We start from the raw sequence: 25,378 nt of genomic DNA, 5'->3' as shown, positions 1-25,378 counted from the left end.
CAGCAGTCAGTTGCCTTCAATAAAGTCAGTAAACTTCAGATGTGGGTGACTCCACACAGTCAACCTGACAAATGGGACCATACCTGACTATTTCCACTCTGGTCGCACACTCAGACTGCTTCTCTTTCCACTGGGGCTCATCCCAATCCAGTTCATAAAACACAACCACCAGAGCTGGCACCAAATTCAGATGTTTATTCATCCAGCCCGTCTTCAAAATCCCTTTGGGAATGTACCATTCATACGAAGTTCTCTGCAAACACGAGCCAAAGGTGAAGAGATACTTGATTACAAGAGCAGCAAAAACCACCTGGTACTGAGTTTCGGGCATTTTATGTGCATTTATCTCATTCAATATATACACACACTGCATTTTTAAGATGTGAATGTTCAGGCTTACAGATCAAGGTAAGAGCTAGCAAGCACTGGAGGTAGAATCTCAACCCTAGAGCTGCCATTTCCATTCAAACAATGACCAAAGCCAAAGCATGTCTAATGATGTCAAGGCTTTCAAATACCTGGAAGTAAGGAGTCCCTTTCCTGCTATCTACCTATATTCCTCACAGTCCCAGTTTCTGTTCTTGTAAAAAGATGCTCAAATATTCTCTAAATCCAATTTGGCTTCATTTGATTCAAAGGACGAAACACGATGGCCCTGTACCTCACTTGTGGGCGAAGGAAAAAAAGGGCAATTCTTAAATACTGGAGGGTAACAACAGTCCCCGGGGGTCAGCCTGAAGCCCACATCTTGGAAAGGGGACTTGAGAGACATGTTAGCCCTGCAGAGTCCAGGTGCAGTCTCAGTAACTCCCAAAGCCGCTGCACTGACTCAGACTGCTGCAGCTCATGCTGGTCCAAGGTTTTCTTCACAAGAGGAAAGACAGGATGGGAAGGAAACCCAGCACAAAAAAACCTTGCAGACTCAGAAGAACTGAGAATGGTGAAATGAGAATTCAGGAGAATGAATCCAGTAGGAAAGGGAGTGAGCTACGCTACATCACTGGCCTTTATTGACAAACACCACATTAAAAAAAAAAAAAAGTGTAAAGGTCAGGGGAGCCATGACTCCCACAACTGCAGAGAAAGCTCAGGGTTTCTAGGGCTGCGTATATGAAACTGTGTCTCCAGTATGTGAATCTCAAACACACATGCAAAAGAATCAGCTGGTGACCAATCAACAGGACCTACCCGCCCTGTTTAACCAAGGACAGCCACTAATGACATATTTAATAAATGCCCCAGGTGATGGTGATATACTTGGTCCAGAGAACAGTCGGTAGGAAATACTGCTCTAGAAGTTAAAAAAAAAAAAAAAAAGTGGGCAGTTTATTCTGATCCATGTGTCTTATTAACTGACTTTCAGACCCACCTTGCAAGATTACAATAAATCTTAACCAATATACATAACTTTCTTAAAAAAGTAAATTGACACAAAAAGCACTGTACATAATAAGCTGTTAGTATTAATAAAAACTATCGTCAGTATAATTATTATTTTTCCAAGTAAATCAGAGTCTCTACCATGATGTTCACCCTAAAGTCAGTTTTGAACTTAATACCTTTCCTATTCCATTTAGTTTATGCGGACCTTACCCAGGATGGAGACTATGTCTTAATTAAATTTCTTTCTTTCTTTCTTTCTTTCTTTTTTTTGCTTTTAGGGCCACACCCGGCATATAAAAGTTCCCAGGCTATGGGTCAAATTGGAGCTACAGCTGCCGGGCTTATACCACAGCCACGGCAGTGCCAGATCCTTAACCCAGTGAGCAAGGCCAGGGATTGAACCCACATTCTAATGGATCCTAGTGGGGTGTGTTAACCATTAAGCCACGAAAGGAACTCCTTATTTAAATTTCTACCACCAGCCTGTTGCACACTTCCAGGTACCTAACACAGAACAAGTGTGCAAAATATATGTGTGAAACTGAACCAAACTGCAAAGACTATGGATTCTCTAATGATACCGGCAATGTGAATGAGACCTTCCCTTCAGAGCGGCCTTTGTTAAAATCATGGAGACTTGGGTTTTTCCAAACAAATTTTTTTAAAAAAGGAAAACCTAGGAGTTCCCATCATGGCTTAGTGGTTAACGAATCCAACGAGGAACCATGAGGTTGTGGGTTCTATCCCTGGCCTTGCTCAGTGGGTTAAGGATCCGGCATTGCCATGAGCTGTGGTGTAGGTCACAGACACAGCTTGGATCCTGTGTTGCTGTAGCTCTGGCACTATAGGCTGGCAGTTATAGCTCCAATTCAACCCCTAGCCTGGGAACCTCCATATGCTGCGGGGGCAGCCCAAGAAATGGCAGAAAGACCAAAAAAAAAAAAAAAAAAGGAAAACCTAGTCTTGTAGGATAGAAATCATAATAATTATAAAGCAATTATTCCTCTGGGGGGGTTAAAAAAAAAGTGATTATTAGATACACCTGGCCTGTATTACATATGTGAAAATGCCTCGCACTTTCTTCATGCACCACTGTAACCATATCCCTGATAAACTCAGGGATTTTCCTGCACAGATACAGGAACAAAAAAGATATACCTATATAAAGAAGGGAAAAGGAGAGAGAGGAAGAGGAAGAAAGAGAGAGAGAAAGAGAGGCACTGTGCAACCATAATGCTGTTACCTTGGGTCTACATTTGGGATACTCGTGGTCACCTGGGAGCACCTTGAAAGAAATTGGTACTCGATCGGCCCTCCGATTGGCACAGAAAGCATCCCAGACGGCTCGATGGACAGCATTATAAACCACATCCAGGCCCGTGAGAGTAACAAAAGCCATAGGCCGACAACATAATTCCACAGGGAAGTCCCACTGTGTAGGGCTCATGTTCAAGGCGTCACAAAAATTCTGAAATGCAAACGTTAACATATTAATAGCTAATTTCTTTTCTTTTTTCCTTTTTGCTTTTTAGGGCTGCACTCACAGCACATGGAGGTTCCCAGGCTAGGGGTGGAATCAGAGCTACTGCTGCAGGCCTACACCACAGACAGAGCGACTCGGGATCCAAGCCACATCTTCACCCTACACCACAGCTCAGGGCAATGCCAGATCCTTAATCCACTGAGCGAGGCCAGGAATCAAACCCACATCCTCACAGATACTAGACAGGTTCGTTTCCACTGTGCCACAATAGAAACTCCAATAACTAATTTCTTATAAGCTCACATCCACATCTAACATATGAACCTCCACCACTTTAACAACATTACAAAAAGGTTTTGAGTATGTGCAAACTACTGAACAAATAAAAGAGGTGAAATTTTTCATTCCTGAGTTGGACCTATTAAAATTGACTTACTATTGGTATTTTTTAAAAAAAATCTTTCATATTACAAAGCCTTTAGTCAACTTTAAGACAAATCAGTATTTTCAGTAACATCTCAAAACGCACTGTACAGAACTTTGGGATGAGCAGACCAAGAAAGCAGGAATGTGCTCAAATTACCTATTACAGTTACAAAGAAAAATAACTATTGACTTACATATATAATAAATACAACTCTAATTTCTCTGTCTAATTTCTGATTTCCTCAGATATTATAAAATAACAGGCTAATTAAATAACTACGTTTTCTCATTTCTCCACAGTTAACACAAATGTACAATTTAAAGGGAAATCTACAAGGGAAAAAACTAATAATCAATGGAAACCTCTAGAAGGACATGTTTCTACTCTGTCATTATAAACCACATCCAGGCCCATGAGAGTAACAAAAACCACAGGCCAACAACATAATTCCACAGGGAAGTCCCGCTATCATAAGGTTCACTTAAAAGGTGATGTTAGTTGGATGGACTGGGAATCTGGGGTTAACAGATGCAAACTAATGCCTCTGGAATGGATTAGCAATGAGATCCTGCTGTATAGCACTGGGAACTATGTCTGGTCACTTATGGTGGAGGACAATGTGAGAAAAAGAATGTATGTATGTATGTGTGACTGAGTTGCTTTGTTGTACAGTAGAAAATTGACAGAACACCGTAAACCAGCTATATTGGAAAAAATAAAAATCATTAAAAAAAAGGGGTGAGGGGTGATGTCCACCAGTATAGCATACAGGACTCAAATACAGTTTCTGTGAAAAGTGAGAAGCACTTCTGCCACCAGCTGATCACCAAAACAGTATTTTTAACTGAAAAGTTAATTTAGGAAAGGCTAATAGGCTTTTCCATATTTAAGTACTGAAGGGACAATGGGTATTAGATAAAAGGTTTGGAAAGCTTACCAGGACAACAAATGTCCACAGTAGTTAGAAGTTTAAGAATTATTTAAACAGATATTTTGAGGACAGAATTAAGCTTTGAGGGCTAAGGACTGCACGTTCAGAAAAAGAAATATTCTAGTTTGAGGTAATTTGGGAAGTGAAAATAAAAAACATAGTTAAAACACAATTTGGGTACCAGAGAGTCTAGACAGGGTCCCAAAAGCCCCTTTCCTTTAATAATCCCAGGGGCTCAAGAGAATTAGCTGTGGTCTTTGAACGTGGAGTGGAAATAAGGGGAAACAGATATGACTTTTAAGCATTTAAAAATCACAATTTTGCCCAAGAGAAATATAATATAAACCACATAATTTTAAACTTTCTAGCAGTCATATTAAAGAGAAACAGGAGAAATTAATTTTAATAATATTCTACTTAACCGACATGTCCAAAAACATTATCAATTCAACATTACTATAAAAGTTAATAGCAATATGTTTTACCTCTTTTATGCTAAGCCTTCGAAATCTGGTGTGTACACTCAGAGCACATCTCATTTCGGGCTAACCTATTCCAAATGCTCAATAGCTACATACTGCTTCTGGCTACTACACCGGATAGTGAAGCTTTAAAATACAGTACCTGTACAAATTTGCCGTACGAAAATTTTACCGGAGATTTTTGCCACATTCTACCTTAGAAAGCTTTGTCATTTGAAGTGGCTGCGCCAATTCTTCAGCCAAAAAAATGGGAAGACTATCAGCAAAGGATGAGTGCAAAGACTGTATGGATCTCGATGACAGCCTATGGGAGAAATTTCCAGATCTCCTAGAAGAAACCAGTGAAGCAACCAAGACATGGAAGAAGGTGCGCAAGTAGTAAGTGAACACTCTGGATGGGACATCTTGCAATGCGAAGGAAGTCGCCCGGAAGCTGGCGTGGTCATAAAATAATAAGAAACATTCATAGAAAGAATAACAGATTGCAAAGAAAAGTGATCTAATCAAAGTGGCAGGTTAAAAAATGCATTAACTATTTTTTAATTAACGGAGGTTCAGAGTGCAGGACACAAGGCCAATAAGGATGGGAATCCAAAGAAGTCCGACTATAAAACGATTAAAAGAGGAACGACAGTTTGGGGCAGGGATGGTAAAACAAAAGCTGATGTTGAGGATGTGAAGCAACAGTCTGACTTAGGAAACGATGCCGTCCCCAGGGTCGCAGAACTCCGCCCTGGTAGTTCCAATGAGCAAAGGCGGAAAGGAAATGCTGCAGCCCTTAAGACAGACGCTTTCTCCTTTCCTTTCCTCCCCCTTAACCCAGGAGGCCCCAGAAACAGGTGCATCTTTTCTTCAGAAACTAAAAAAGAAATGCACTCGTAGACTCGCAGGCCCCCCAAACCAGCATTGTTAAACTCTAGCTCCCTCCCTCGGCAGTCTCGCCCGGCCCTGCTGGTCTCCCGATCGGGACTCACCCAGGCCGCACGCCCGGGCCCGCTGCAGCAGTGGTGGGCCGCCGCCAGCCGGGGGAGGAGTAAGGGGAAAAGGCAAAGATGTCAGAGGACGCCAGAAACCTTGAGACCGCCACCGCCCCAGAGCCAGAGCCAGCACCTCAGACTTCCCAGTGCCCACCTGCGCAGGCACAGGAAGCACTTTCTGAGCCTGAGTGATAGTGCGCCACACCAATCGCCATCCCGGAACTTTACGCTTTTCCGCAAAGCGTAAGAAGACGCTTCATATTTTATAGGAGCAGGAGTTGAGGGCGGGGAGAGAACCAGCCAATAGGAAAAGCCATAAGGAGGAGGCGGGGCCTCTGTCGTTACCGCTCGGAGCCCCTCCTCCCACGCTCCGGTGCCCCAGCTGCCTAGGCTGTCGGGTCCCCTCCCACAGCCCCCAGAAGACTGCTTTGCGTTGCTCAGGGGCCGAGGGCGCGCGTGACTCTCGTCCTCAATGTGAAGGGTGTGTCTCCGCAGCCGAGGGCGTAGAAGTGGGGACGCTGCATCCTCGGGGCCGCTGCACTCGCTTTCCCTTCGTTGTCGCGAACTCAGTCAGCCCGGGAGGCACCCCGTGACCGGTGCGATGAGTGCCAACGAAGACCAGGAGGTGAGTCCCGGGCTGGACGCCCCTTTCCCGCGCAAGCGCGGTTCCCCGGCTGATCCCCGCGCCCCAGCCTGGCACTTGTCCTCGCCCCTGGAGTGAGGGTCTGGCTGGGGTGCCTCAAGTTTACCGGTGTCCTGCGAGGAGAGGCCTGGCTCGCCTCATGGTTAAGGAGTCGCCTCTGTCTTTCCTCCCCCGGCAGTTTTCTGCTTGGCAAACCCTGGGGTACCCCCAGGTCTCCTGCTAACAAGGACGGGTGTACTTGGTCCGCGATCCCGTACACTTGGCTGGCCTTAAATCCCGCGTGTTGTTTAGCGCGTGTTTTCTGAGTTAGGATCTTTGGAATCTAATGACCTTTAAAATTTAAAATCTGTTGGCTGGTAGATAAAGTTGAATGAGTTAGGTTTCTGGTGCAGGAAAATGATGACACCAGTGTCTTCTGGCCATATTGTTTGGTGGAATCATTTAATTTAACCACCTGGTGGTTGTCTAGTGGATACAAAGTCTATTTTGAGCTTACATGTGATACTGGAATTGTGTGGTTTATTTACACTTAGGTATTTTCTTTGAAATGCCCTTTGACATTAAATCATATATTCGAGTTGGAGGGGTCATCTCTAGGGGAACCTTCTAAATTTATAAGGTGTGTCGATAAGAAGGGTCTATAAAGTGATTGCCCCAAGGCATCAGAGTGAGTTTGCGGAAGAATCAGGACTAGAGTCAAAGTAGTTCACTCTGCATTTAGAATATACAACTTGAAAGCACTTTGACATGATAGATGTCCTGGAATCTCTGGATCAGAAGTTGCCTTTAAAGAAGCCTGACAAGCTGTGGTATCTGAATCCTTCTAGACCATTCTTGCTTGGTGAGTTTCGAAGCTAAGGCATGGGCAGTTCTTACTGTGAAGCTGGGAGCATATAGTGTAATGTTTCTCCAAGTTTGGCCCATGGACCACTGCCTAGAACCACTTGATGATGGTTGGAAAAACAGACACCTACACTCTACCTGAGATTTGCTGGGTCAAAATTCCTGTGTGAAAACCAGGGACCTCCATTTAACAATAAAGTTCCATTCTTCTTCCACAGGGCTGATTTTCAGACACTTGAAGTTCATTTTTATGCCTGGTTTTTCAGACCTCCTCCTTATACTAACTGGTTCTTTAGCTTTTTTCCATTTATTCATTCTATTTAGTCCTTCACTCTTCTGGAATTGTGTGTCTGTGGACAGATTATAAGTTTATTTATGTTCTGTTTTTAAATTGTGGCATCACAGTTTTCTACACATGGATTTCCTGTCAACTAGAACCCTCAAAGTGCTTTATGCAGAGTGGTTTGTCTTTTTTTTATTATTTTTTATTTTTTTATTTTTTTGTCTTTTTGCCTTTTCTAGGGCTGCTCCATATGGAGGTTCCCAGGCTAGGGGTCTAATTGGAGCTGTAGCCACCAGCCTACACCACAACCACAGCAGTGCAGGATCCAAGCCATGTCTATGGCCTATACCACAGCTCACGGCAACACCAGATCCTTAACCCACTGAGCAAGGCCAGGGATTGAACCCGCAACCTCATGGTTCCTAGTCGGATTCGTTAACCACTGCGCCACGACAGGAACTCCTGGTTTGTCTATTATCCTCCACTTTGTATGTTTTGGTATCTAAGGACAAGTTCTTCTACTTACCCTGTAAAGTTTCATCTTGTTAGGTTGTTTCTCAAGGGCTTTTTACATTCTTCTGCCATCAGCATGATTCACTATCCCATCAAATAGTCATCCACAAGTTTGATAGGCCAGTCTTCAGTTTATGTTCCTGTCCAAGTCATTTAATTGAAATATGGGAAAGGATTAAGGACTAAAGGAGCAGCAGTGCATTTTGAGCAAGGTTGTTTGTTCCTGTCTCGTCTCAGTTATTCTTGAATCCAGTTTGAATTTATATATGTGTGTGTGTGTGTGTGTATTTTTTTTTTTTTTTTCTGTGAAGGTAGCGAGAGAAACCTATGAGGCCTGGCTGAAATCCAGGTAGACTGTTTTGTGTATTTCCCTAATGTCCCAACCCGGTCACCCTCCCTGAGAAGGACTGTGTACACATTCCTTGTCTTTCATATACTTGCCAAGGCTTAGGCGCCACTCCGTACTCTCCTGGGGCCTTACAAACTCCTTCTTGAATGATCTGTCCTAAAATGTTGTCCATGTAGATCACAATCACCATCTTTAGTTCGTACAACTAACTAAAGACATGCATGTTTTTGGAAACTAAAATACATACCCAAGTACAGCCTTTCTTCTTTATCTCTTCTTAGGTATTTGTCAGTAATCACAACAGTGATTGGGTCTCCTCATTTGTAAGCCCACAGTGTTCTGAGAAATACTTCCAGTCAAGGATTGCTGGTTACATATTTTCTCTTGTAGTCTTTTTTCCCATCTTAGATAGAAACTTGTCAGCTCTTTTCTAACTACCATTTTGAAAAGTTCTTTTTATTGTCTCTAAGTCTTTTTTCAAGTTTTGTATCATTCTGTAGTAGGCATTACAAATGTAAATAATATACGTAAATAATGGGGAATTACTGAGTTTCATATTTCTCTTAATACTCTTTCTGCCCCAGACACAGCAAAAGGGCACAGGCTCTGGAGTTGCTTTAAACTGAATCTTACTTTCCTCCATGGTAGGAAGGAGAAAATAATAAGATCTTCACAGGAGTGATTTAAGAATTAAGCAAGGTAATCCCCTGTAAAATGCTTCACGGTGCTTGGCACATGGTGATCAAGTCAAGATTATCATTGTGACGTGTTAGTATATGCACAAGTGTTAGAAACATTGAAGGCCATGTAAGTTAGTCAGGTTATATGTGGTTTGAGTGGGCTCGAATCAGAAACAACAGACTCTTTGTTTCTAATCCATTTATATGACTAAACCACGCTCACTTGATTCCTTTCTTTCAGATGGAACTGGAGGCATTGCGTTCCATTTATGAAGGAGATGAAAGTTTCCGGGAATTAAGTCCAGTTTCATTTCAATATAGGGTAAGACCTGGCATGAGCAGGAGCTTTTACTGCTTTGTTGGGAAAGACTGAAGTTGCTTTTTAAAATGCTAGTTTAGTTCTATTTATTTATTTATATAGTTTGCTTTTTAGGGCCGCACCTGGCATATGGAAGTTCCCAGGCTAGGGGCTGAATCAGAGCTGCAGCTGCCAGCCACAGCCACAGCCACAGCAACTCAGGATCCGAGCCGTGTCTGCAACCTAAACCACGGCTTATGGCAATGCCGGATCCTTAACCCATTGAACGAAGCCAGGGATCTTACCTGCATCCTCATGGATACTAGTCGGTTTTGTTTCCACTTTGCCACAACAGGAACTCCCTAGTTTGGTTTTTTAATTTGGTGGTGTGCATTTATTATGTCTTTGGATTTGCTGAAACATTTAAATGAAAACTCATCGCCATGACAGCCATTATTTTTAACCTTTGAAAACTTAATTCAAAACTTTTAAAAACTAAGATAAACATATTTTTATTGCGATAGAATTATAAAATGTTAGAAATGGAAGAAACATTGGAAATTATGTGGTTTTACCTTCCAATCTTAAAGGTAACTTCTCTCAGTCCTAACTTTCTAAGCTCCCACAGCTGATACTGATAAATATTAGGATTAAAATCCAGGTCTCTGTTCCGAGTCTAGCATTGTTTTTATTACCCTATAATTTAGTCAAGAAAAGTTGATGTTCTATGTTATCAATATATGTGAATATTTTTTTACATATGTGAAATGTTGATTTTTCTTTAAAATAAAGGTAGCTTATAACTCTTTTTCAACAAGAAGCAGTACCAGTATTTTATTTAGTAAATAAATAACAGCCCATTCATCCAAACGATTTTAAGTAATCGTGGGTGGTTGAGGAAAGTATTTTGTAGATTTATGAGAGACTTAACAGTTATTAACATTGTCACCATTTAAGATAAATTGAGGGGTTCCCACTGTGACACAGTGGGATCGGAGGCGTCTCTGGAGTGCCAGGGTGCAGATTTGATCACCAGCCCAGCACAGTGGGTTAAAGGATCCGGCATTACCGCAGCTGCAGTATAGGTCTCAACTGCAGCTTGGATCTGATCCCTGGCCCCCAGGAACTCCCTATGCCACAGGGTGGCCAAAGAAGAAAAAATAAATTGAGAAATGGTCCTTATGCACGATTGTTATTGACTTCACAGGAAGCAAATCCTTTATAGTTATTTCCTTTAGAAACTCCCCTCTCTGCTCAGCGCTTCTCAATTCCTTTTCAAGCTCCAGAATTCTTACACCATTCCACTTATGTAATGACAAAGAGACTTTTAATGGCCAAAGTTAACTGTGAAGTTAAGCCCTAGGCCCTTCTATTTGAATACAGCCTCCTCCCCAGACCTCCCCAGCCATGGCCACTCTCCCCCAGCAAGTGGGAGAGCCCCCTACACTTTGCTGAATGTCTGTGTTGACACCAGCAGGTACTCATGGAGCACAGCTTCCAGGATGCTGCAGGACATGTGTGTCCTATCTGATGGACACTGCTGTGACCCGTAGGATAGTTTACTCATAAATATTTAAGACCCTTCATGATGTCTGCAGTTTACTTTCAAATGGTTCAACAAAAAACCAAAGGGAGAAAATCCCATACATTGGGGAAGGTTTGTTGATCTGGTAGTAAAGCGGAAGAAAGAGAAGGTAGGTGGAGTAAAAGGTATGTGGTGAATAAGATACATATCAGTGAGTGTTCATTGGTCTATTCCAGTTTTTCTGTAATATTAAGTATAAAAAAGCTGGAGAAAGCAAAAAAAAAAAAAAGAAAAGGCATCTTTAAATAATTCAGGTCAAATAAGGAGTCAAAAGATAGGAAATTTGAATTATAAAATAAATAAGTCCCGGGGATATAATGTACATCATGGTGACTTAGTTAATAATGGCCTGTTATGTATTTGACAGTTGCCAAGAGAGTAGACCTTAAAAGTTCTCATCACAAGGGGAAAAAAATTGTAACTGTGTGGTGATCAATGTTAACTAGACTAACTGTGGTGATCATTTTGCAATATATACAAATATTGAATCATTATAATGTCTACCTAAAACTAATATAATGTATGTTAGTTATACCTCAACAAAAGAATAAAAAAGAAAAAAACTTACTCAAAAGTCGCTGTCCAGGGAGTTCCCTTCATGGCTCAGTGGGTTAGTTGATGTCTTATATTTGTCCTCAGAAAGCTTTGATGAAACAAAAAATAATGGACATAGTCTTGGTGCTGGAAAAAGCTGGAGGCTGGCCAGAGAGGCCATGGACATCAGCTAAAGCTGTTAAAACAGAGTAGGAATGAATTGAGGATCAGCCTCCATTTATACTGCTCTCACTGTCTCCTGGGTCTTATCCCATACCCCTGAACTTCTCAAAATAGTACACTTCTAATCTGACCACAAGCATTGGAAGGAATTCATAATTTTATTTTATTTATTTATTTATTTATTTATTTATTTATTTTTGGCTATTTAATATGTCCTCTTTTGGAGAAGTATTTGTTTAGATCCTTTGCCCATTTTTGGTTTGTTTGTTTGTTTTTCATCTTTTTGCTATTTCTTGGGCCGCTCCCGCGGCATATGGATTTTCCCAGGCTAGGGGTCCAATCGGAGCTGCAGCCACCGGCCTACGCCAGAGCCACAGCAACGCGGGATCCGAGCCACGTCTGCAACCTACACCACAGCTCACGGCAACGCTGGATCGTCAACCCACTGAGCAAGGGCAGGGACCGAACCCGCAACCTCATGGTTCCTAGTCGGATTCGTTAACCACTGCGCCATGACAGGAACTCCGGAATTCATCATTTTAAGATGATGATTGGAGAACAGACTTGTGGTTGCCAAGGGGGAGGGGAAGGGAGTGGGATGGACTGAGAATCTGGGGTTAATAGATGCAAACTCTTGCCTTTGGAATGGATAAGCAATGAGATCCTGCGTATAGCACTGGGAACTATGTCTAGTCACTTATGATGGAACATGATAAAGTGAAAAAAGGAATGTATATATGCATGGATGACTGAGTCACTTTGCTGTACAGTAGAAAATTGACAGAACACTATAAACCAGCTATAATGGAAAAAATAATCATTTAAAAAATAAAGATCATAATTTAATATTGTCTTTGTATTTCTTTTTACAAGTCTAAGAGTTCCCTTTTTTTCAGATAGGTGAAAACGGTGATCCGAAAGCCTTTTTAATAGAGATTTCCTGGACAGAAACCTATCCCCAGACCCCTCCAATCATATCTATGAACGCCTTTTTTAACAACACCATGTAAGTATTGTTTTGTTTTCATTAGGGTTTTCTGGTCACTCTCTCTTTTGTTACTTTTCTCTTAGCAGTATATTTCTCGTGCTTTTCTAGATCATCAGCTGTAAAGCAGAGCATCTTAGCCAAGTTACAGGAAGCAGTGGAAGTTAATCTCGGGACTGCCATGACGTACACGTTGTTCGAATACGCCAAGGACAATAAGGAGCAGTTCATGGAGAATCACCATCCCATTCATTCTGCTGTGAGCCAGGCATTTGTTTTTGCCACATTTTGTTTATTCGGGTTTAACTCTGCTAGTAATTCATTTTTACTAGTTATTATTTTTTTTAATTGGAAGGAGACTTTGTGTTAGGTTTAAAAAGAGAGTTACGTCCGAGTTAAGGCCATGAATTTTAGATTTCTTAGTGTGTGTTTATCCTTAAAAATGGAATTATATTCTCTAGACCTTACCCTTCACATAAGATTAGAATGCTTCATGTGCCCACCAAAACCAAGATATGTAGAACTAAATTTTTTTTTTTTTGGCCAGGCCTGCAACATCTGGAAATTCCTGGGCTAGGGATTTGGATCAAAGCTGCACCTCAGCAGTGACCTGAGCTACAGCAATGACAATGCTGGATGTTTAGCCACTAGGCCAGCAGAGAATTCCTGTTTTTTCAAATTTATTTAATATCTTCACAAAGCTCAGAGCATTCCTTATGTAGTGGTGAAATACATATGAAATTACGTACTTTCTCCTTGAGGCTTATTTAATTGTGAGTAAGCCTGCCACAATTCAATTTGAAGATGTTGCAGCTTAAGGAGCCTCTGTTAAATAGGAAAAGAAAATGGTTATATTTCTAGAATTATTTTAGGAAATAATCATCCTTTATGACCTTAAGTAGGTGTGTGTTGGACCCCTTTGCACTACATTGTGCACTGACAGACTTTCAGTGGTCAGTATCAGTTGAGTTTTGTCTATGAACCAAAGATCATGAGTAGTCCTGGCATCCACCTTTCCAGCAGAGTCCAGGCAGATGCTGAGAGGCAGCTGGAGAAGCAGTGGCGAGTGGCAGCTCGATCTCTGGTGTAGGCACAGATGGTTTTTCTAAAGACATATTTAAACTTTCAAATACTAACAAATGAACTGAATTGTAAAATTATCTTGGCACTTCAGAGCTTAAGCATAATGCTGACATCAGACCTTCTTCCTCAGGGACCTGGTTCTAGCAGTGTACCTAATATCATATCCCTTAATGTGAACTTTGAGGAGAGTGAAACCAATAATGGGTTAAAGTCACCTGATCTAATAAATGAATATAATAATAAAGGATTCTGCTACTTCACACACTTAAAAATTGTTAACTTATTGCAGGTTGTAGCCATATGTAGTATAATTTAGTAAGTTTTAAGGCTTGAGTCCAAGAATTATTTCTTTTTTTCCTAGACATCCATAAGCAATATCATCTCAACTGAAGCTCCAAACACAGCCCCATCCAGTAAGAAAAAAGACAAAAAAGAACAACTTTCAAAAGCCCAGAAACGTAAGCTGGCAGATAAAACAGGTTTGTGTTACTTTTTTTTCTTTTATAACGTATGTAACCATGTTTCTTTTTGATGTGACATGGATGCTTAATAGCAGTTATTTAGATTGAGAAGATTAGTTCTCTATAGTCTATTCTTGGAACATTTGGATCAGCGACTATTTTAGGTCACAGACGTATACTGAAAATATTTGTTACTCCTTTTACCACAAGAGATAAACATTTGAGAATAAGTTAACCGAGTGGCAGAGTAACTATGAATGAGTCTTAAGACTGTGGGACATTAGAGTAGTGAACAAATGTGTGTCCCACTGGTACCTTCTCAGACATGTTCCAAATTGTTTACCTTTATGACAGATAAGTATATTATTGAAGTTTTTTTGAAATACACCTCTAATTTGAGGTGAAGCCTGGTATACCATTAGATCTTCACACAATAAATAATTTAATGCTTTTGTCTATAGTTGACTTTATTCTTACATCAGTGAGATTTAAGAATACATATTTGATTTTTTTTTTTTGTCTTTTTGCCTTTTCTTGAGCCGCTCCTGTGGTGTATGGAGGTTCCCAGGCTAGGGGTCTAATCGGAGCTGTAGCCACCGGCCTACGCCAGAGCCACAGCAACTCAGGATCTGAGCCACATCTGAGACCTACACCACAGCTCACGGCAACGCCAGATCCTTAACCCACTGAGCAAGGCCAGGGATCGAACCCACAACCTCATGGTTCCTAGTCAGATTCGTTAACCACTGCGTCATATCGGGAACTCCCTTGATCCTTTTTTTAATTTAATCTAAAACTTTGCAAATTGACATTAATCTGACTTTTTTCCCACTTAAGGAAAATATTATATGTGCATTTATGCATTTATGTACATATACATGTGTGTACCTAGGTCTGTGTGTGTGTGTTATTGGTATAAGGGTACAAGCTGCCCTTTATTAGAAGAACTGACCCTTTTACTTTGGTGAAAAGATTTAAAATAATGCCCTTTCTTTTATAAAGTGATGGTAGTTTTTTGGTTGTTTGTTTTGTTTAATGGTATTTGTGGTGGGATAAAAAGAGCAACCTGTGTTGGCCCTCAAAATACATTTTTTAAATTGTGATGGTTTATGAAATAAAAAATCTGAGAATCCGGAGTTCCCATCATGGCGCAGCGGAAATGGATCTGACTAGGAACCATGAGGTTGTAGGTTCGATCCCTGGACTCACTCAGTGGGTCAACCATCTGGCATTGCTGTGAGCTCTGGTGTAGGTCGCAGACTTGGCTCAGATCCCATGTTGCTGTGGCTGTGGTGTAGGCTGGCAGCTATAGCTCCTATTAGACCCCTATCCTGGAACCTCAATATGCAGCTAGTGTGGCCCATGGAAGAAAAAAAAAAGGCAAAAAATTAAAATAAAAAAAATTAAAAATCTGAGAATCCATTAAGTCTACTGACAGCATCCAAGGATAAACAACAGAAGCAGTAAATTGTAGCCATTACAGTCTGTGTTTTTTAGAATTTTGGTTCTTTTCTTTTTGGATGTTTAGCATTTATGTTAGTTCGTTACCTCTTATTTTCATCCATAGTGACCTGTGGTCAGTCCCTTTCATTAGTATCTCCCTACCTCCCTTTCCTCGATGACAGCCACCTTATCATCCTGTAATTTTGGTATAGGAGCTTATGACTTGAGACTTGCATTCCAAATACAGCTTTAATGGGACAATCATGGCACTATGGGTTAAGTTTTAGTTACCAGCATTGCTGATCTGTCCCCATGCCCCTTATAACCAGTAACCAGTGAGAAAAGATTCTAACTGGCATGAAGGGGAAAGAACCATTAGCACCTAAAACTGAGTTCCAGTGATCCTGCTTTTCTCCTGTGAGAATCACAGGGTTAATTTTTGTTTCTCTTACTATAAAATTAGTGTACCTGGAGTTCCCATCATGACTCAGCAGTAATGAACACGACTAGTATCTGTGAGGACAAGGGTTCAATCCCTGGCCTCACTCAGTAGGTTAAGGATCCTGTGTTGCCATGAGCTGGGGTGTAGGTCACAAACAAGGCTCAGATCCCACATTGTTGTGACTGTGGTGAAGGCGGGCAGCTGCAGCTCTGATACAACCCCTAGCCTGGGAACTTCCATATCTTCCATATACCGGGGATATGACCCTAGAAAAGATAAAAAATAAATAAATAAATAAATAAAAATTGTACCTGATTTGAATGTAAATTTTGAGGATTTCATAAAATGAGACATATAGATACATCAAGCAAAGAGACAAAATCAAACAATTTTAAATTGAAAAACTTTTAGATTGCATTTAGTAAACTGTTCTTCAAATTTCAATATTAAAAGAGTGGAATTACTTCATAAACTGTAAATTGTTATAAAAAGATTGAGCTACAGCTCCAATTTGACCCCTAGCTGGGAACCTCCATATGCCACGAATGCAGCCCTAAAAAAGCCAAAATAAATAAATAAAAAGATTGAGCTTTCTTTGAAGCACTCACAACAGATTAAAGCCCTGATTAAAGAAAGTTGGATTAAATAATGGATATTTTATTGGAGCACAGCAGTTAATAATAAGTTGTCTGGCCTCCTGTTAGGTTTGAAGGCAGACATTTGTTGAGAAGGCCTCTTGTCTCCAGCCTGCTTCTTTGTGTGAATGCTAACCCTGGAAACAGCAAACACACAACTTCTTATTTCCATAAGCAGTGAAATTGTGCAAAAGCATAAAACTAAGACACTGATTAGCTCTTTTTCCAGGCGTTACCAGCTCACCTCCATATTTTATCCTCGCTATCAGGTTTTGTCTTCAATGAAAACAGGGTAAATGTGAAAAGAGGTACACCTGAAATACTTTGCAAGTATCCCCAGGAGAACAGTGCTTGCGGTTCACAATGATGGTAAACTACTTTTCCAACTTAATAATAAGTTGGAATAATAAGTGATTTAAATCTTTAACCCATTTGTTGTAGAGAATAGTATATAAAATCTTCCTGAAATTTAAATGTCATTGATTGGTCTTAGAAATAAAGTTACTGTTTTTATCCTCTAGATCACAAAGGAGAACTTCCTCGAGGATGGAACTGGGTTGATGTGGTGAAGGTATATAATATTTATAATCCAGTCTTCAAAAAATTGTTACAATCATTGCCTTCTAATAACAAAATTTGTATCTTCCATTTTCTCCCCATCAACCTTTGGATTTTACCTGGATGTCTGTTTCCTTTTTCACATTCAGCATGTAAGTATTTTTGAAATATCCTTTACATTTTTCTCTTCCCAACACCCTCAGTTTTAGGTTTTCTTTTTTTGAACAATGGAAAACTGTAGAAATGAGTTTTAACTACAGTAAAAGATGTCTGTTGAAATACCTCTTAAGAGTGGATGAACTTAAATATGACTATTGACAATAGGGAATTTTCAGAAACAAGTCATGAAAAGGAGTGGCTTGATCTCTTAGTAGAAGTTTAGTATTTTTTAGGGCAAACCCTAAAATGTAGTTTCCCACCATTGTCCAGAAAGATTTTCTATTTTTGTTGTTTAAAATTGCTTACTTTCTACTTGGAATTTTTTGCCGATTTCTCTCCGTGTTTTTCTTGCATTACTCATCAACTGATCTTTAACGCAGTGCATTCATTCCCCATGTGAGACATCACACAGTGAGGTTATGTTTTCAAAGAATCCTGTTTAAAGTAGCTGAGCCTGAAGTTGGGAGGTAGTTGCATATGGTGAAAGCCGTAGGTGGTGCAGGTTACTTGAACCTTGTTGCCTTTTGTTCTATTAACTGTAAATGTTTGCTTTTGCTATTAAGTGGAAATCAGGAACTCTACTACTATGACAGCTTAAACTCATTGAACATTTCTCTCCTCTTTTTTTATAGTTAAGCAAAACTGGCTCTAAAGATGATGAATAGTTCTTGGAATTTGAGACGAGGGAAGCGCATCCCTTAAAAAGTAAACGGGGTTCAGAATCTTTCATTACTCTTTTCTGGAATTGAGGTGACTTTTTATAAAACAATTTTTTTGTATGTTTCTTATGTAAAAAGAAATGTTTTAAGCTGAAAGTTCATGAAGAGATCTGGTTGTGTTAAATTATTTTCACAAACTTGCCTTAATAAAAGGTGAACATTACTACTGTTTAGTATGCTCTGGAAGCCAGTAGGGCTTTGTAAATGGACACATATGAGCAATTATAAATAATGTGCTAATTTATATAATCTGATTCTAGTGGATGTGATTTTTTAAAGGAATATGAAGCCCTTTTCAGTGCTCATCTCGATGGAGGGAATTCTGAGTGAGCAGTGAGTCCAGCATGTGATCCATGTCAGTAGGCTTCTCGTCTTTTAAGTCCTCATCCGTTCTTTCTCTTAATGACTGAAGCATAAATTGCTTCAGAGAAATTTAAATACTAGAATTTGAACTTTATACATACTATTTGTAGTTCCTTTTTATTTTTCAAGGGTGAACTGCTTTTTAATAAATGAGTATTTGTTTATCCATTTCTCTTGGTTTGGGTCATGACTTTTGATCACAGAGCTTTCATGGTATGTGGAAGAGGAGAAAGAAAAAAACCCCAAATCTGCCAAATACATTAGAAAGCATTTGAACAGAAGTGCTGTTTCCTATTTAAAACATTTCTCTTTGCTACATATACCAAGGTGGGGATAAAAGATGCCTTAATATTTAATTTTTTATGTTACTAGAGACAGTGGTTTTAATAAATTCCTATTTATCTGTCATTGTATATTTTTAGTTGTTTGGTAACAGTTCTTCTAAACGTTTTAATAGAAAATCATATTTCAAGCCATGTTTGTTTTCGAGTATCCAAATATATGTCTCAGGAGTTCCCACTGTGGTGGGTGGAAACGAATCTGACTAGGAACCATGAGGTTTTGGGTTTGATCCCTGGCCTTGCTCAGTGGGTTAAGGATCTGGCGGTGCCATGAGCTGTGGTGTAGGTCGAAGACTTGGCTAGGATCTAGCATTGCTGTGGCTGTGGTGTAGGCCGGCGGCTACAGCTCTGGTTAGATCCCTAGACTGGGAACCTCCATATGCCATGTGTGTGGCCCAAAAAAAGCAAAAAAACAAAAACAAATGTATGTCTCAGCCCAAATGGACATAGAAGTCTTTTAAATGCTAAAGCTATAGTACATGCTTGATTATTTTTTAAGTCATTCATAGAGGAAACTATTAGTGTAGTGTTATGAGGAAGTTACTGATGTGTATGTGTGATTTATGGTGATTCTGTATGTGCTCCCAGCTTCAAAAACCCTTAGAACTACTGTTGTGGTGTCTGGAAGGGTCAGTTGTTGGTTCTTCAAATTATACCTGTGCAGCTTGGGTCTGAGTTTTTAAAGAATATTTAACTAAGAGGTTTCCTTAGCAAAAGGAAGTTTGAATTGTATCCTGGGTTTTTGCTAGGTTAACATTGGCTTCAGTTAAATCGTTTGAATTATAAAGGAAGTATAATTATGGTGAAGAACTTCAGTCTCATTTTTAAATGCTGAATCCCATTTTATTTCTTGAATTAATATGGTAGGTCAAAATTCAGGACCCCTGGAATATGCCAGCTTTGGTTTGGGGGTTGTGTGTGTGTTTGTTATGTTGATTTGTTTGCCTGATTTTTAACGAAACTGAAACCACTAGATCTGCCAGTGGAGGAAAATGCTTTGCTCTGAAGATTCTGCAATTGTTCAGGTGTATCGTGGTTCATAGATTACAAAGAATAACGCTAGTTACATGCCAATGAACTATTTTTACTCTTTTTATATGAAATGTACAAAATTTGGGGGGTGATGGTGGCAGTGGTGCCTCTTATACTACCTGATGTAAAACACTTGAACGTTCTCATCAATATTGCCATCATCTGTATAATACTCCCAGTATATTTTCTCAAAGTCTGTTTACTTAAAATTGTATGGAATGACATAATAAGCAATAAAATCTGAATTACACACAGTGATTTTTCTACATGTTTTGTTTGGCATCACTTGAGAGAGAATTGTTGGTTTTATAGCTTTGCACGGACTTAGGGTGCACGATGTACCATCCTGCTAGAAACTGTTCAAAATGTTGGACTAAAAAAAAAAACTTTTTAAATGAGCTGATGAGGGAGTTCCCGTTGTGGCTCAGCGATAAGGAACCCAACTAGGATCCATGAAATTGCAGGTTCTATCCCTGGCCTTGCTTAGTGGGTTAAGGGTCCAGTGTTGCCGTGAGCTGTGGTGTAGGTCGCAGATGCAGCTCGGATCTGGCATTGCTGTGGCTTTGGCGTAGGCCAGCAGCTGTAGCTCTGATTTGACCCCTAGCCTGGGAACTTCCATATGCTGCACTTGCAGCCCTAAAAAGTAAATAAATAAATAAGCTGATGGAGAGGGTGAGAAATACCCAGAGCCTAAAAAAGTAAATGAAAGTTGGAATCTTGAGGTTAAAGACAGCTTTCATTTTTCTCAGCTCCTGGGGACCCAGAGGACAGGAGATGAAGTTCTGGAACCATCCATCCAGGGTCTGGACAAGCACAGGATGCTTGAGGCTGAGACCTGTCCCCCGTGGGAGCCCTGAGGAATTGTTCTTGTCTTGAACTTTGGTTCTGGGTGGAGTGGAAAGATATAAGTTTGCATACATGCACTCTCCTGCCGGCTCATAGCAAGTTACCTCATGATGGGTTTCAGCCCAAGCTCCTCCCCCACATGGGCAATCTCAAAAAAATAAAATACCCTCAAGCCAAGTTGGTACCAAGTGGGTAGAAGCTCTGGTCAACTAGTAGAAATGACAACAAATCCCCTCTGGAAGGTTGGACCCACCTTCAACCCAGACCTCCAGAGAAGCCCACAGAGTGAAAACAGAACAAGAGGCATTTGGAGTGTTTATCCAACTGCAATTTGTGATCCATTAGTAAAGAAATTAATTAAGGGCCTTTACCAGCAGTTTTGCTAATGAAGTGGACTAAAGTAGAATTAAACAGAAAATACCAGCATACACTATATGTTGTAAAGGGATTTGGGGTGTGTACATGTAATTATTATGTAAAATGTATTTCTTAAAGTAATAGTTAAAAAAAAGAGTTGGAAAGCCACAGTTAAGAGCACACAAAAGCTGGAAAAAATTTTATATGAAGACTATTCATTTTTAAAAATACAAAATGTGCTTTTCAAAGTGCTAGGAACATTTGTCATTGATTTTGCATTATTTCTGAAAACCAGTTAAGTCACATTGCTTAGTATAATGAGAGAGGAGCAAAGCGTTTGATTTAGAGAAGGATATTTTTTTTTCCTTTTTAGGGCTGCACCTGCAGCATGTGGAAGTTCCCAGGCCAGCGGTTGAATTGAAGCTGCAGTTGCGGGCCTACTCCACAGCCGCAGCAATGCCAGATCCAAGCCTTGTAGAGACCTACACTGCAGCAACGCCAGATCCTTAACCCCACTGAGTGAGACCAGGGATCAAACCCGAAACCCCATGGATACTAGTTGGGTTTATTACCACTCAGTCACAACAAGAACTCCTAGAGTAGGATTTTTAATGACTTTGTAAACTTACAATAAGGAAAATTCTTGCAGGACAATATTCCATTATATGAAGAACTTAAGAGGACATATAAGAACTAATATCTGAGTAAATAAATAATTGTAATAGTGGGAGTTTGTCTTGTGGCTCAGCAGAAACGAATCTGACTAGTATCCATGAGGACACAGTTTCCATCCCTTACCTCACTCAGGGTTAAGGATCCAATGTAGTCATGAGCTGTGGTATAGGTCACAGATGTGGCTCGGATCTGGCGTTGCTGTGGCTGTGGCGTAGGTCGGTAGCTACAGCTCTGATTGGACCCCTAGCCAGGGAACCTCCGTATGCCACGGGTGCGGGCCTGAAAAGACAAAAAAAAAAAAAAAAACATTAATTTTGTAATGTTAAGAAACCAAAAATTAAAAAATTAGTTCAATTTCCGCACCATTTCTAGAGGAATAATCATTTTCTTCCTGGATTTCCTGTATAAATCCAGTTACCAAAGTAAATTATAATCTGCTGATAGTGGTGATAAAATAGTCCGGAAACACTCCCACCCCTGCCCCTTTTCCCTGTCTGTTTCTGCTAGTAGCTGGGAAGCTTAAAATGACCTTGTATGTTCCTCTGGAGCCTTCTGGAGCTACACTAGGTCTTTTTCTGTGGCTCCCACAAAGATTGGCCTGTTGGGACACTCTTCTTGACGTTTTAAACAACAAACCATCTCTATGTTCCACTCTTTCTTCTTTTACTCATCAAAGAGAATGCAAGTTATAAAAGGAGGAACCTCCACCAGGAGTGGGGGGATGCAGATAAAAACATTTTGCGTCACAATTAAGAGGTTAGAAATTAGCCTTGAAAGTTTTCATCCGTGACAGTGTTTAGAGTACAGAAGGAGATGAGGAGAAAGGTCTTCATTTCATGTGTGGAATTTCAGAGGACCAGCCTTGCTAGCCTTACTGTTATTCAGTGTGTAGGCTGAAGAATCCTTTGCTCCATTGCTTCATCACGCTGCTATTGCAGGGTGACACTGCATATTCGTTTTTCCAGAGGGCAGTAGGTATTCTGAATCAGTTACCGTCCACCCCATTTGTGAAGGAACATACTAAGGCTTGGACCCTTGAATACTGGGAAAATTGTATGAAGGTTATGAAGATTAGAGAAAATGCGAAGAGCCTAAAACCCTAGTGGTTACAAAACCAAAGTGGATCTCTCTGAGGTTTCGGTAGAAGCAAACACTTTATTAATTCCTACATTCTTTTCACTGTCTGCTTTGAATTCTTAAAACCACACCTCAAATTCTACCCAATAATATGATATTTTACAAAACCCACTAATGTGTAGAGTTCCCTTGGTGGCTTAGTGGTTAACGAACCCAACTAGGATCCATGAGGTTGCGAGTTGGATCAGTGAGTTAAGAATTTGGTGTGCCATGAGCTGTGTAGGTTACAGACACGGCTCAGATCTGGCATCACTGTGGCTATGGTGTAGGAAGGCAGCTGCAGCCTCAAATTCAACCCCTAGCTGAGAACCTCCATGTGCCTCAGGTGTGGCCCTAAAAAGCAAAAATAAATAAAAGAAAAACAAACAAAAAAAACCCTGCTAATGTGAGGGAATTTCTGTTGTGGTGAATCTGCCTAGCATCTATGAGGATGTGGGCTCTATCCCTGGCCTCACTCAGTGGGTTAAGGATTTGGCATTGCTGTGGCTGTGGTATAGGTCGGCAGCTGTAGTTCCAATTCGACCACTAGACTGGGAACTTCCATGTGCCACAGGTATGGCCCTAAAAAGAAAAAAACAAAACAAAACAAAAAAGATACTGATGTGAAATAAATTAAAAACCACTGAAACCTTTTCCTCCTTTTTCTGTCCTATTTCTCGAAGATTACTACATCTAGAATTTGCCAGTTGGCCATTTCACTTGACAAATACTAAAGAAACTAAATACGCCTTACCTTCCAGGAGCTGCTCAAAGATAAAGTTTTAAATTAGTGGATGTTATTTATTTAAAATCTTGATGATAACTGAGAAACCATGGAGTTGGGTTACAAGTTGTCTATCCATCTGCTAAAAGTAAAATTTTACTCCCACTACCTGCTGACAGATGCTGTCTATTACGTTTTTCCCTGCAGCTTCTGTTTTTCACTCTGAGTCAAAGTTGACAGCCTCTAGAGGGCATTTGCCCCAGAATGAAGCAGAGGTATTAAAGGTATGTCCACATTAAATACATGATGTATTTAAATACATGATGTATCTTAGCCTCAAGTACTTGACTGTGAAACAGGGACTTGCTGGGACAGGCAGTGACCATGAGGCCCGAGGACATTGGGTGTCTTTGCTGAGATGCTGACCCACAAGTCCTTCCCATGCTATGTCCTGAGCCATTTGTGTAGCCATGGCATATGGGCAACCACACGGGGACCACAGATCAGAAGTCTGGCCCTGGGTTCCTCAGCGACGGCACAATCCATGATGTGCATCGTTGCCCCTGGGCCCATCCCATGGGATGTGGGCTCTGTTGTTCTGAGCTGCTGTCACTTGCTGTTCTGAGAGTAATAAACTCTCTCACTCTGGTCCATGGAGTCTTGCTTACTTACAGCAAGTAAGGCAGGTTAGGCAGGTTGACCAGTATGCTTGCTTTGTCACATTTGAAGCCTCATTACTTCTTGCCATCCTCTCTGAGGCTGGGGTTCTTCCTTTAACAGGAATAATAAATAGTTCCTTGAACTGAAAGGTTGTTATGGAAGTTCCCATTGTGGCACAGCAGAAATGAATCTGACTAGTATCCATGAGGATGCCAGTTCAATCTGTTCATTCCCTGGCCTTGCTCAGTAGGTTAGGGATCCGGTGTTGCCGTGAGCTGTGGTGTGGGTCGCAGATGTGGCTCAGATCCTGCGTTGTTGTGGCTGTGGTGTAGGCTGGCAGCCGTAGCTCCAATTCAACCCCTCGCCTGGGAACTTCCATATACCGTGGGTGCAGCCCTGAAAAAAAAGGTTATAAAGATTAGAGAAAATGTAAAGAGCCTAAAACCATAGTGGATACAGAGTAGGTAAGAAGCGGTAACTGTTATTTTAAAAACAGGCGTTTCCTGGTGGCCTAGCAGGTTAAGGATCTGGTATTATCACCGCTGTGACATGGGTTCAGTCCCTGGCCTGGGAACTTCCACATGTCACAGGCACAGCCAAGTGAATAAATGCCTTTGTAAACTTAGTTCTTCAAATCAAATATCCTTAAAGATCAATGTCAGATGTTTTCTAGTTTATCATCCTGGTTATCTGTCATTCCACTATATAGATCAATGAAATAGAAAAAAATACATTTTTAAAATTTATTTTCTGGAGTTCCCATTGTGGCACAACAGAAACAAACCTGACTAGGATCCACGAGGACACAGGTTCAATCCCTGGCCTCCCTCACTGGATCAAGGATCTGGTGTTGTCGTGAGCTGTGGTGTAGGTCAGAGACTTGGCTTGGGTCAGGCGTTGCTGTGGCTGTGACGTAGGCCAGCAACTGTAGATCCCATTCAACCCCTAGCCTGGGAACTTCCTTATGCTGTGGGTGTGACCCTAAACAGCAAAAAAAATTTAAAAATTTAAAAAATAAAATGTATTTTCTGTTAGGGTAACATTGGTTTGAAGCTTGATACACGCATTAGACTTCTACTTCTGTACACCCTGCAGTGTGCGCCCCACCACAACTCAGTCCCATCCATCACTGTACAGTGGAACCCCCCCACTTTGCTCTCCCCACCCCCACACCTTCCTCTCTGG

General features: G+C 40.7%; 2 protein-coding genes across 3 annotated transcripts in view; one reads left to right on the top strand and one right to left on the bottom strand.

Annotated features, from left to right (window-relative positions):
* Positions 1 to 4,816, bottom strand: part of TRAPPC11 (trafficking protein particle complex subunit 11) — a 49,934-nt gene extending 45,118 nt beyond the window's left edge. The window contains 3 exon segments of the mRNA XM_047772319.1: positions 84 to 253; positions 2,627 to 2,851; positions 4,710 to 4,816. Of these exon segments, the coding sequence (XP_047628275.1) occupies positions 84 to 253; positions 2,627 to 2,851; positions 4,710 to 4,763 (449 nt within the window). The 5' untranslated portion in view covers positions 4,764 to 4,816.
* A 1,211-nt stretch (positions 4,817 to 6,027) lies between these two features.
* Positions 6,028 to 18,855, top strand: RWDD4 (RWD domain containing 4). 2 transcript variants are annotated; one of them, XM_047772320.1, is made up of 8 exons: positions 6,028 to 6,308; positions 9,236 to 9,316; positions 12,491 to 12,600; positions 12,691 to 12,838; positions 14,024 to 14,141; positions 17,165 to 17,214; positions 17,351 to 17,353; positions 17,993 to 18,855. In XM_047772320.1, the coding sequence occupies exons 1-8, from the start codon at positions 6,285 to 6,287 to the stop codon at positions 18,023 to 18,025; spliced, it is 567 nt and encodes a 188-aa protein (XP_047628276.1). In that variant the 5' UTR covers positions 6,028 to 6,284; the 3' UTR covers positions 18,026 to 18,855. The 2 variants fall into 2 exon arrangements, with proteins under 2 accessions (XP_047628276.1, XP_047628277.1); XM_047772321.1 differs by lacking the exon at positions 6,028 to 6,308 and having other exon boundaries at positions 12,495 to 12,600.
* Positions 18,856 to 25,378: the final 6,523 nt, after the last annotated feature.

This window comes from Phacochoerus africanus, chromosome 3, assembly GCF_016906955.1.
Source record: "Phacochoerus africanus isolate WHEZ1 chromosome 3, ROS_Pafr_v1, whole genome shotgun sequence".
NCBI lineage: Eukaryota > Metazoa > Chordata > Mammalia > Artiodactyla > Suidae > Phacochoerus > Phacochoerus africanus.
Note: the sequence above shows the minus strand (reverse complement) of the source record. Positions and strands in the feature narration are given on the sequence as shown.

Bases quoted from the DNA above. Each gene is read 5' to 3' on its own strand.
- RWDD4 (XM_047772320.1), top strand. From the start codon at position 6,285: ATGAGTGCCAACGAAGACCAGGAG. The intron at 9,317-12,490 runs GTAAGACCTGGC...CCTTTTTTTCAG, and splicing joins CAGTTTCATTTCAATATAGG to ATAGGTGAAAACGGTGATCC. The intron at 12,839-14,023 runs GTGAGCCAGGCA...TTTTTTTCCTAG, and splicing joins ACCATCCCATTCATTCTGCT to ACATCCATAAGCAATATCAT.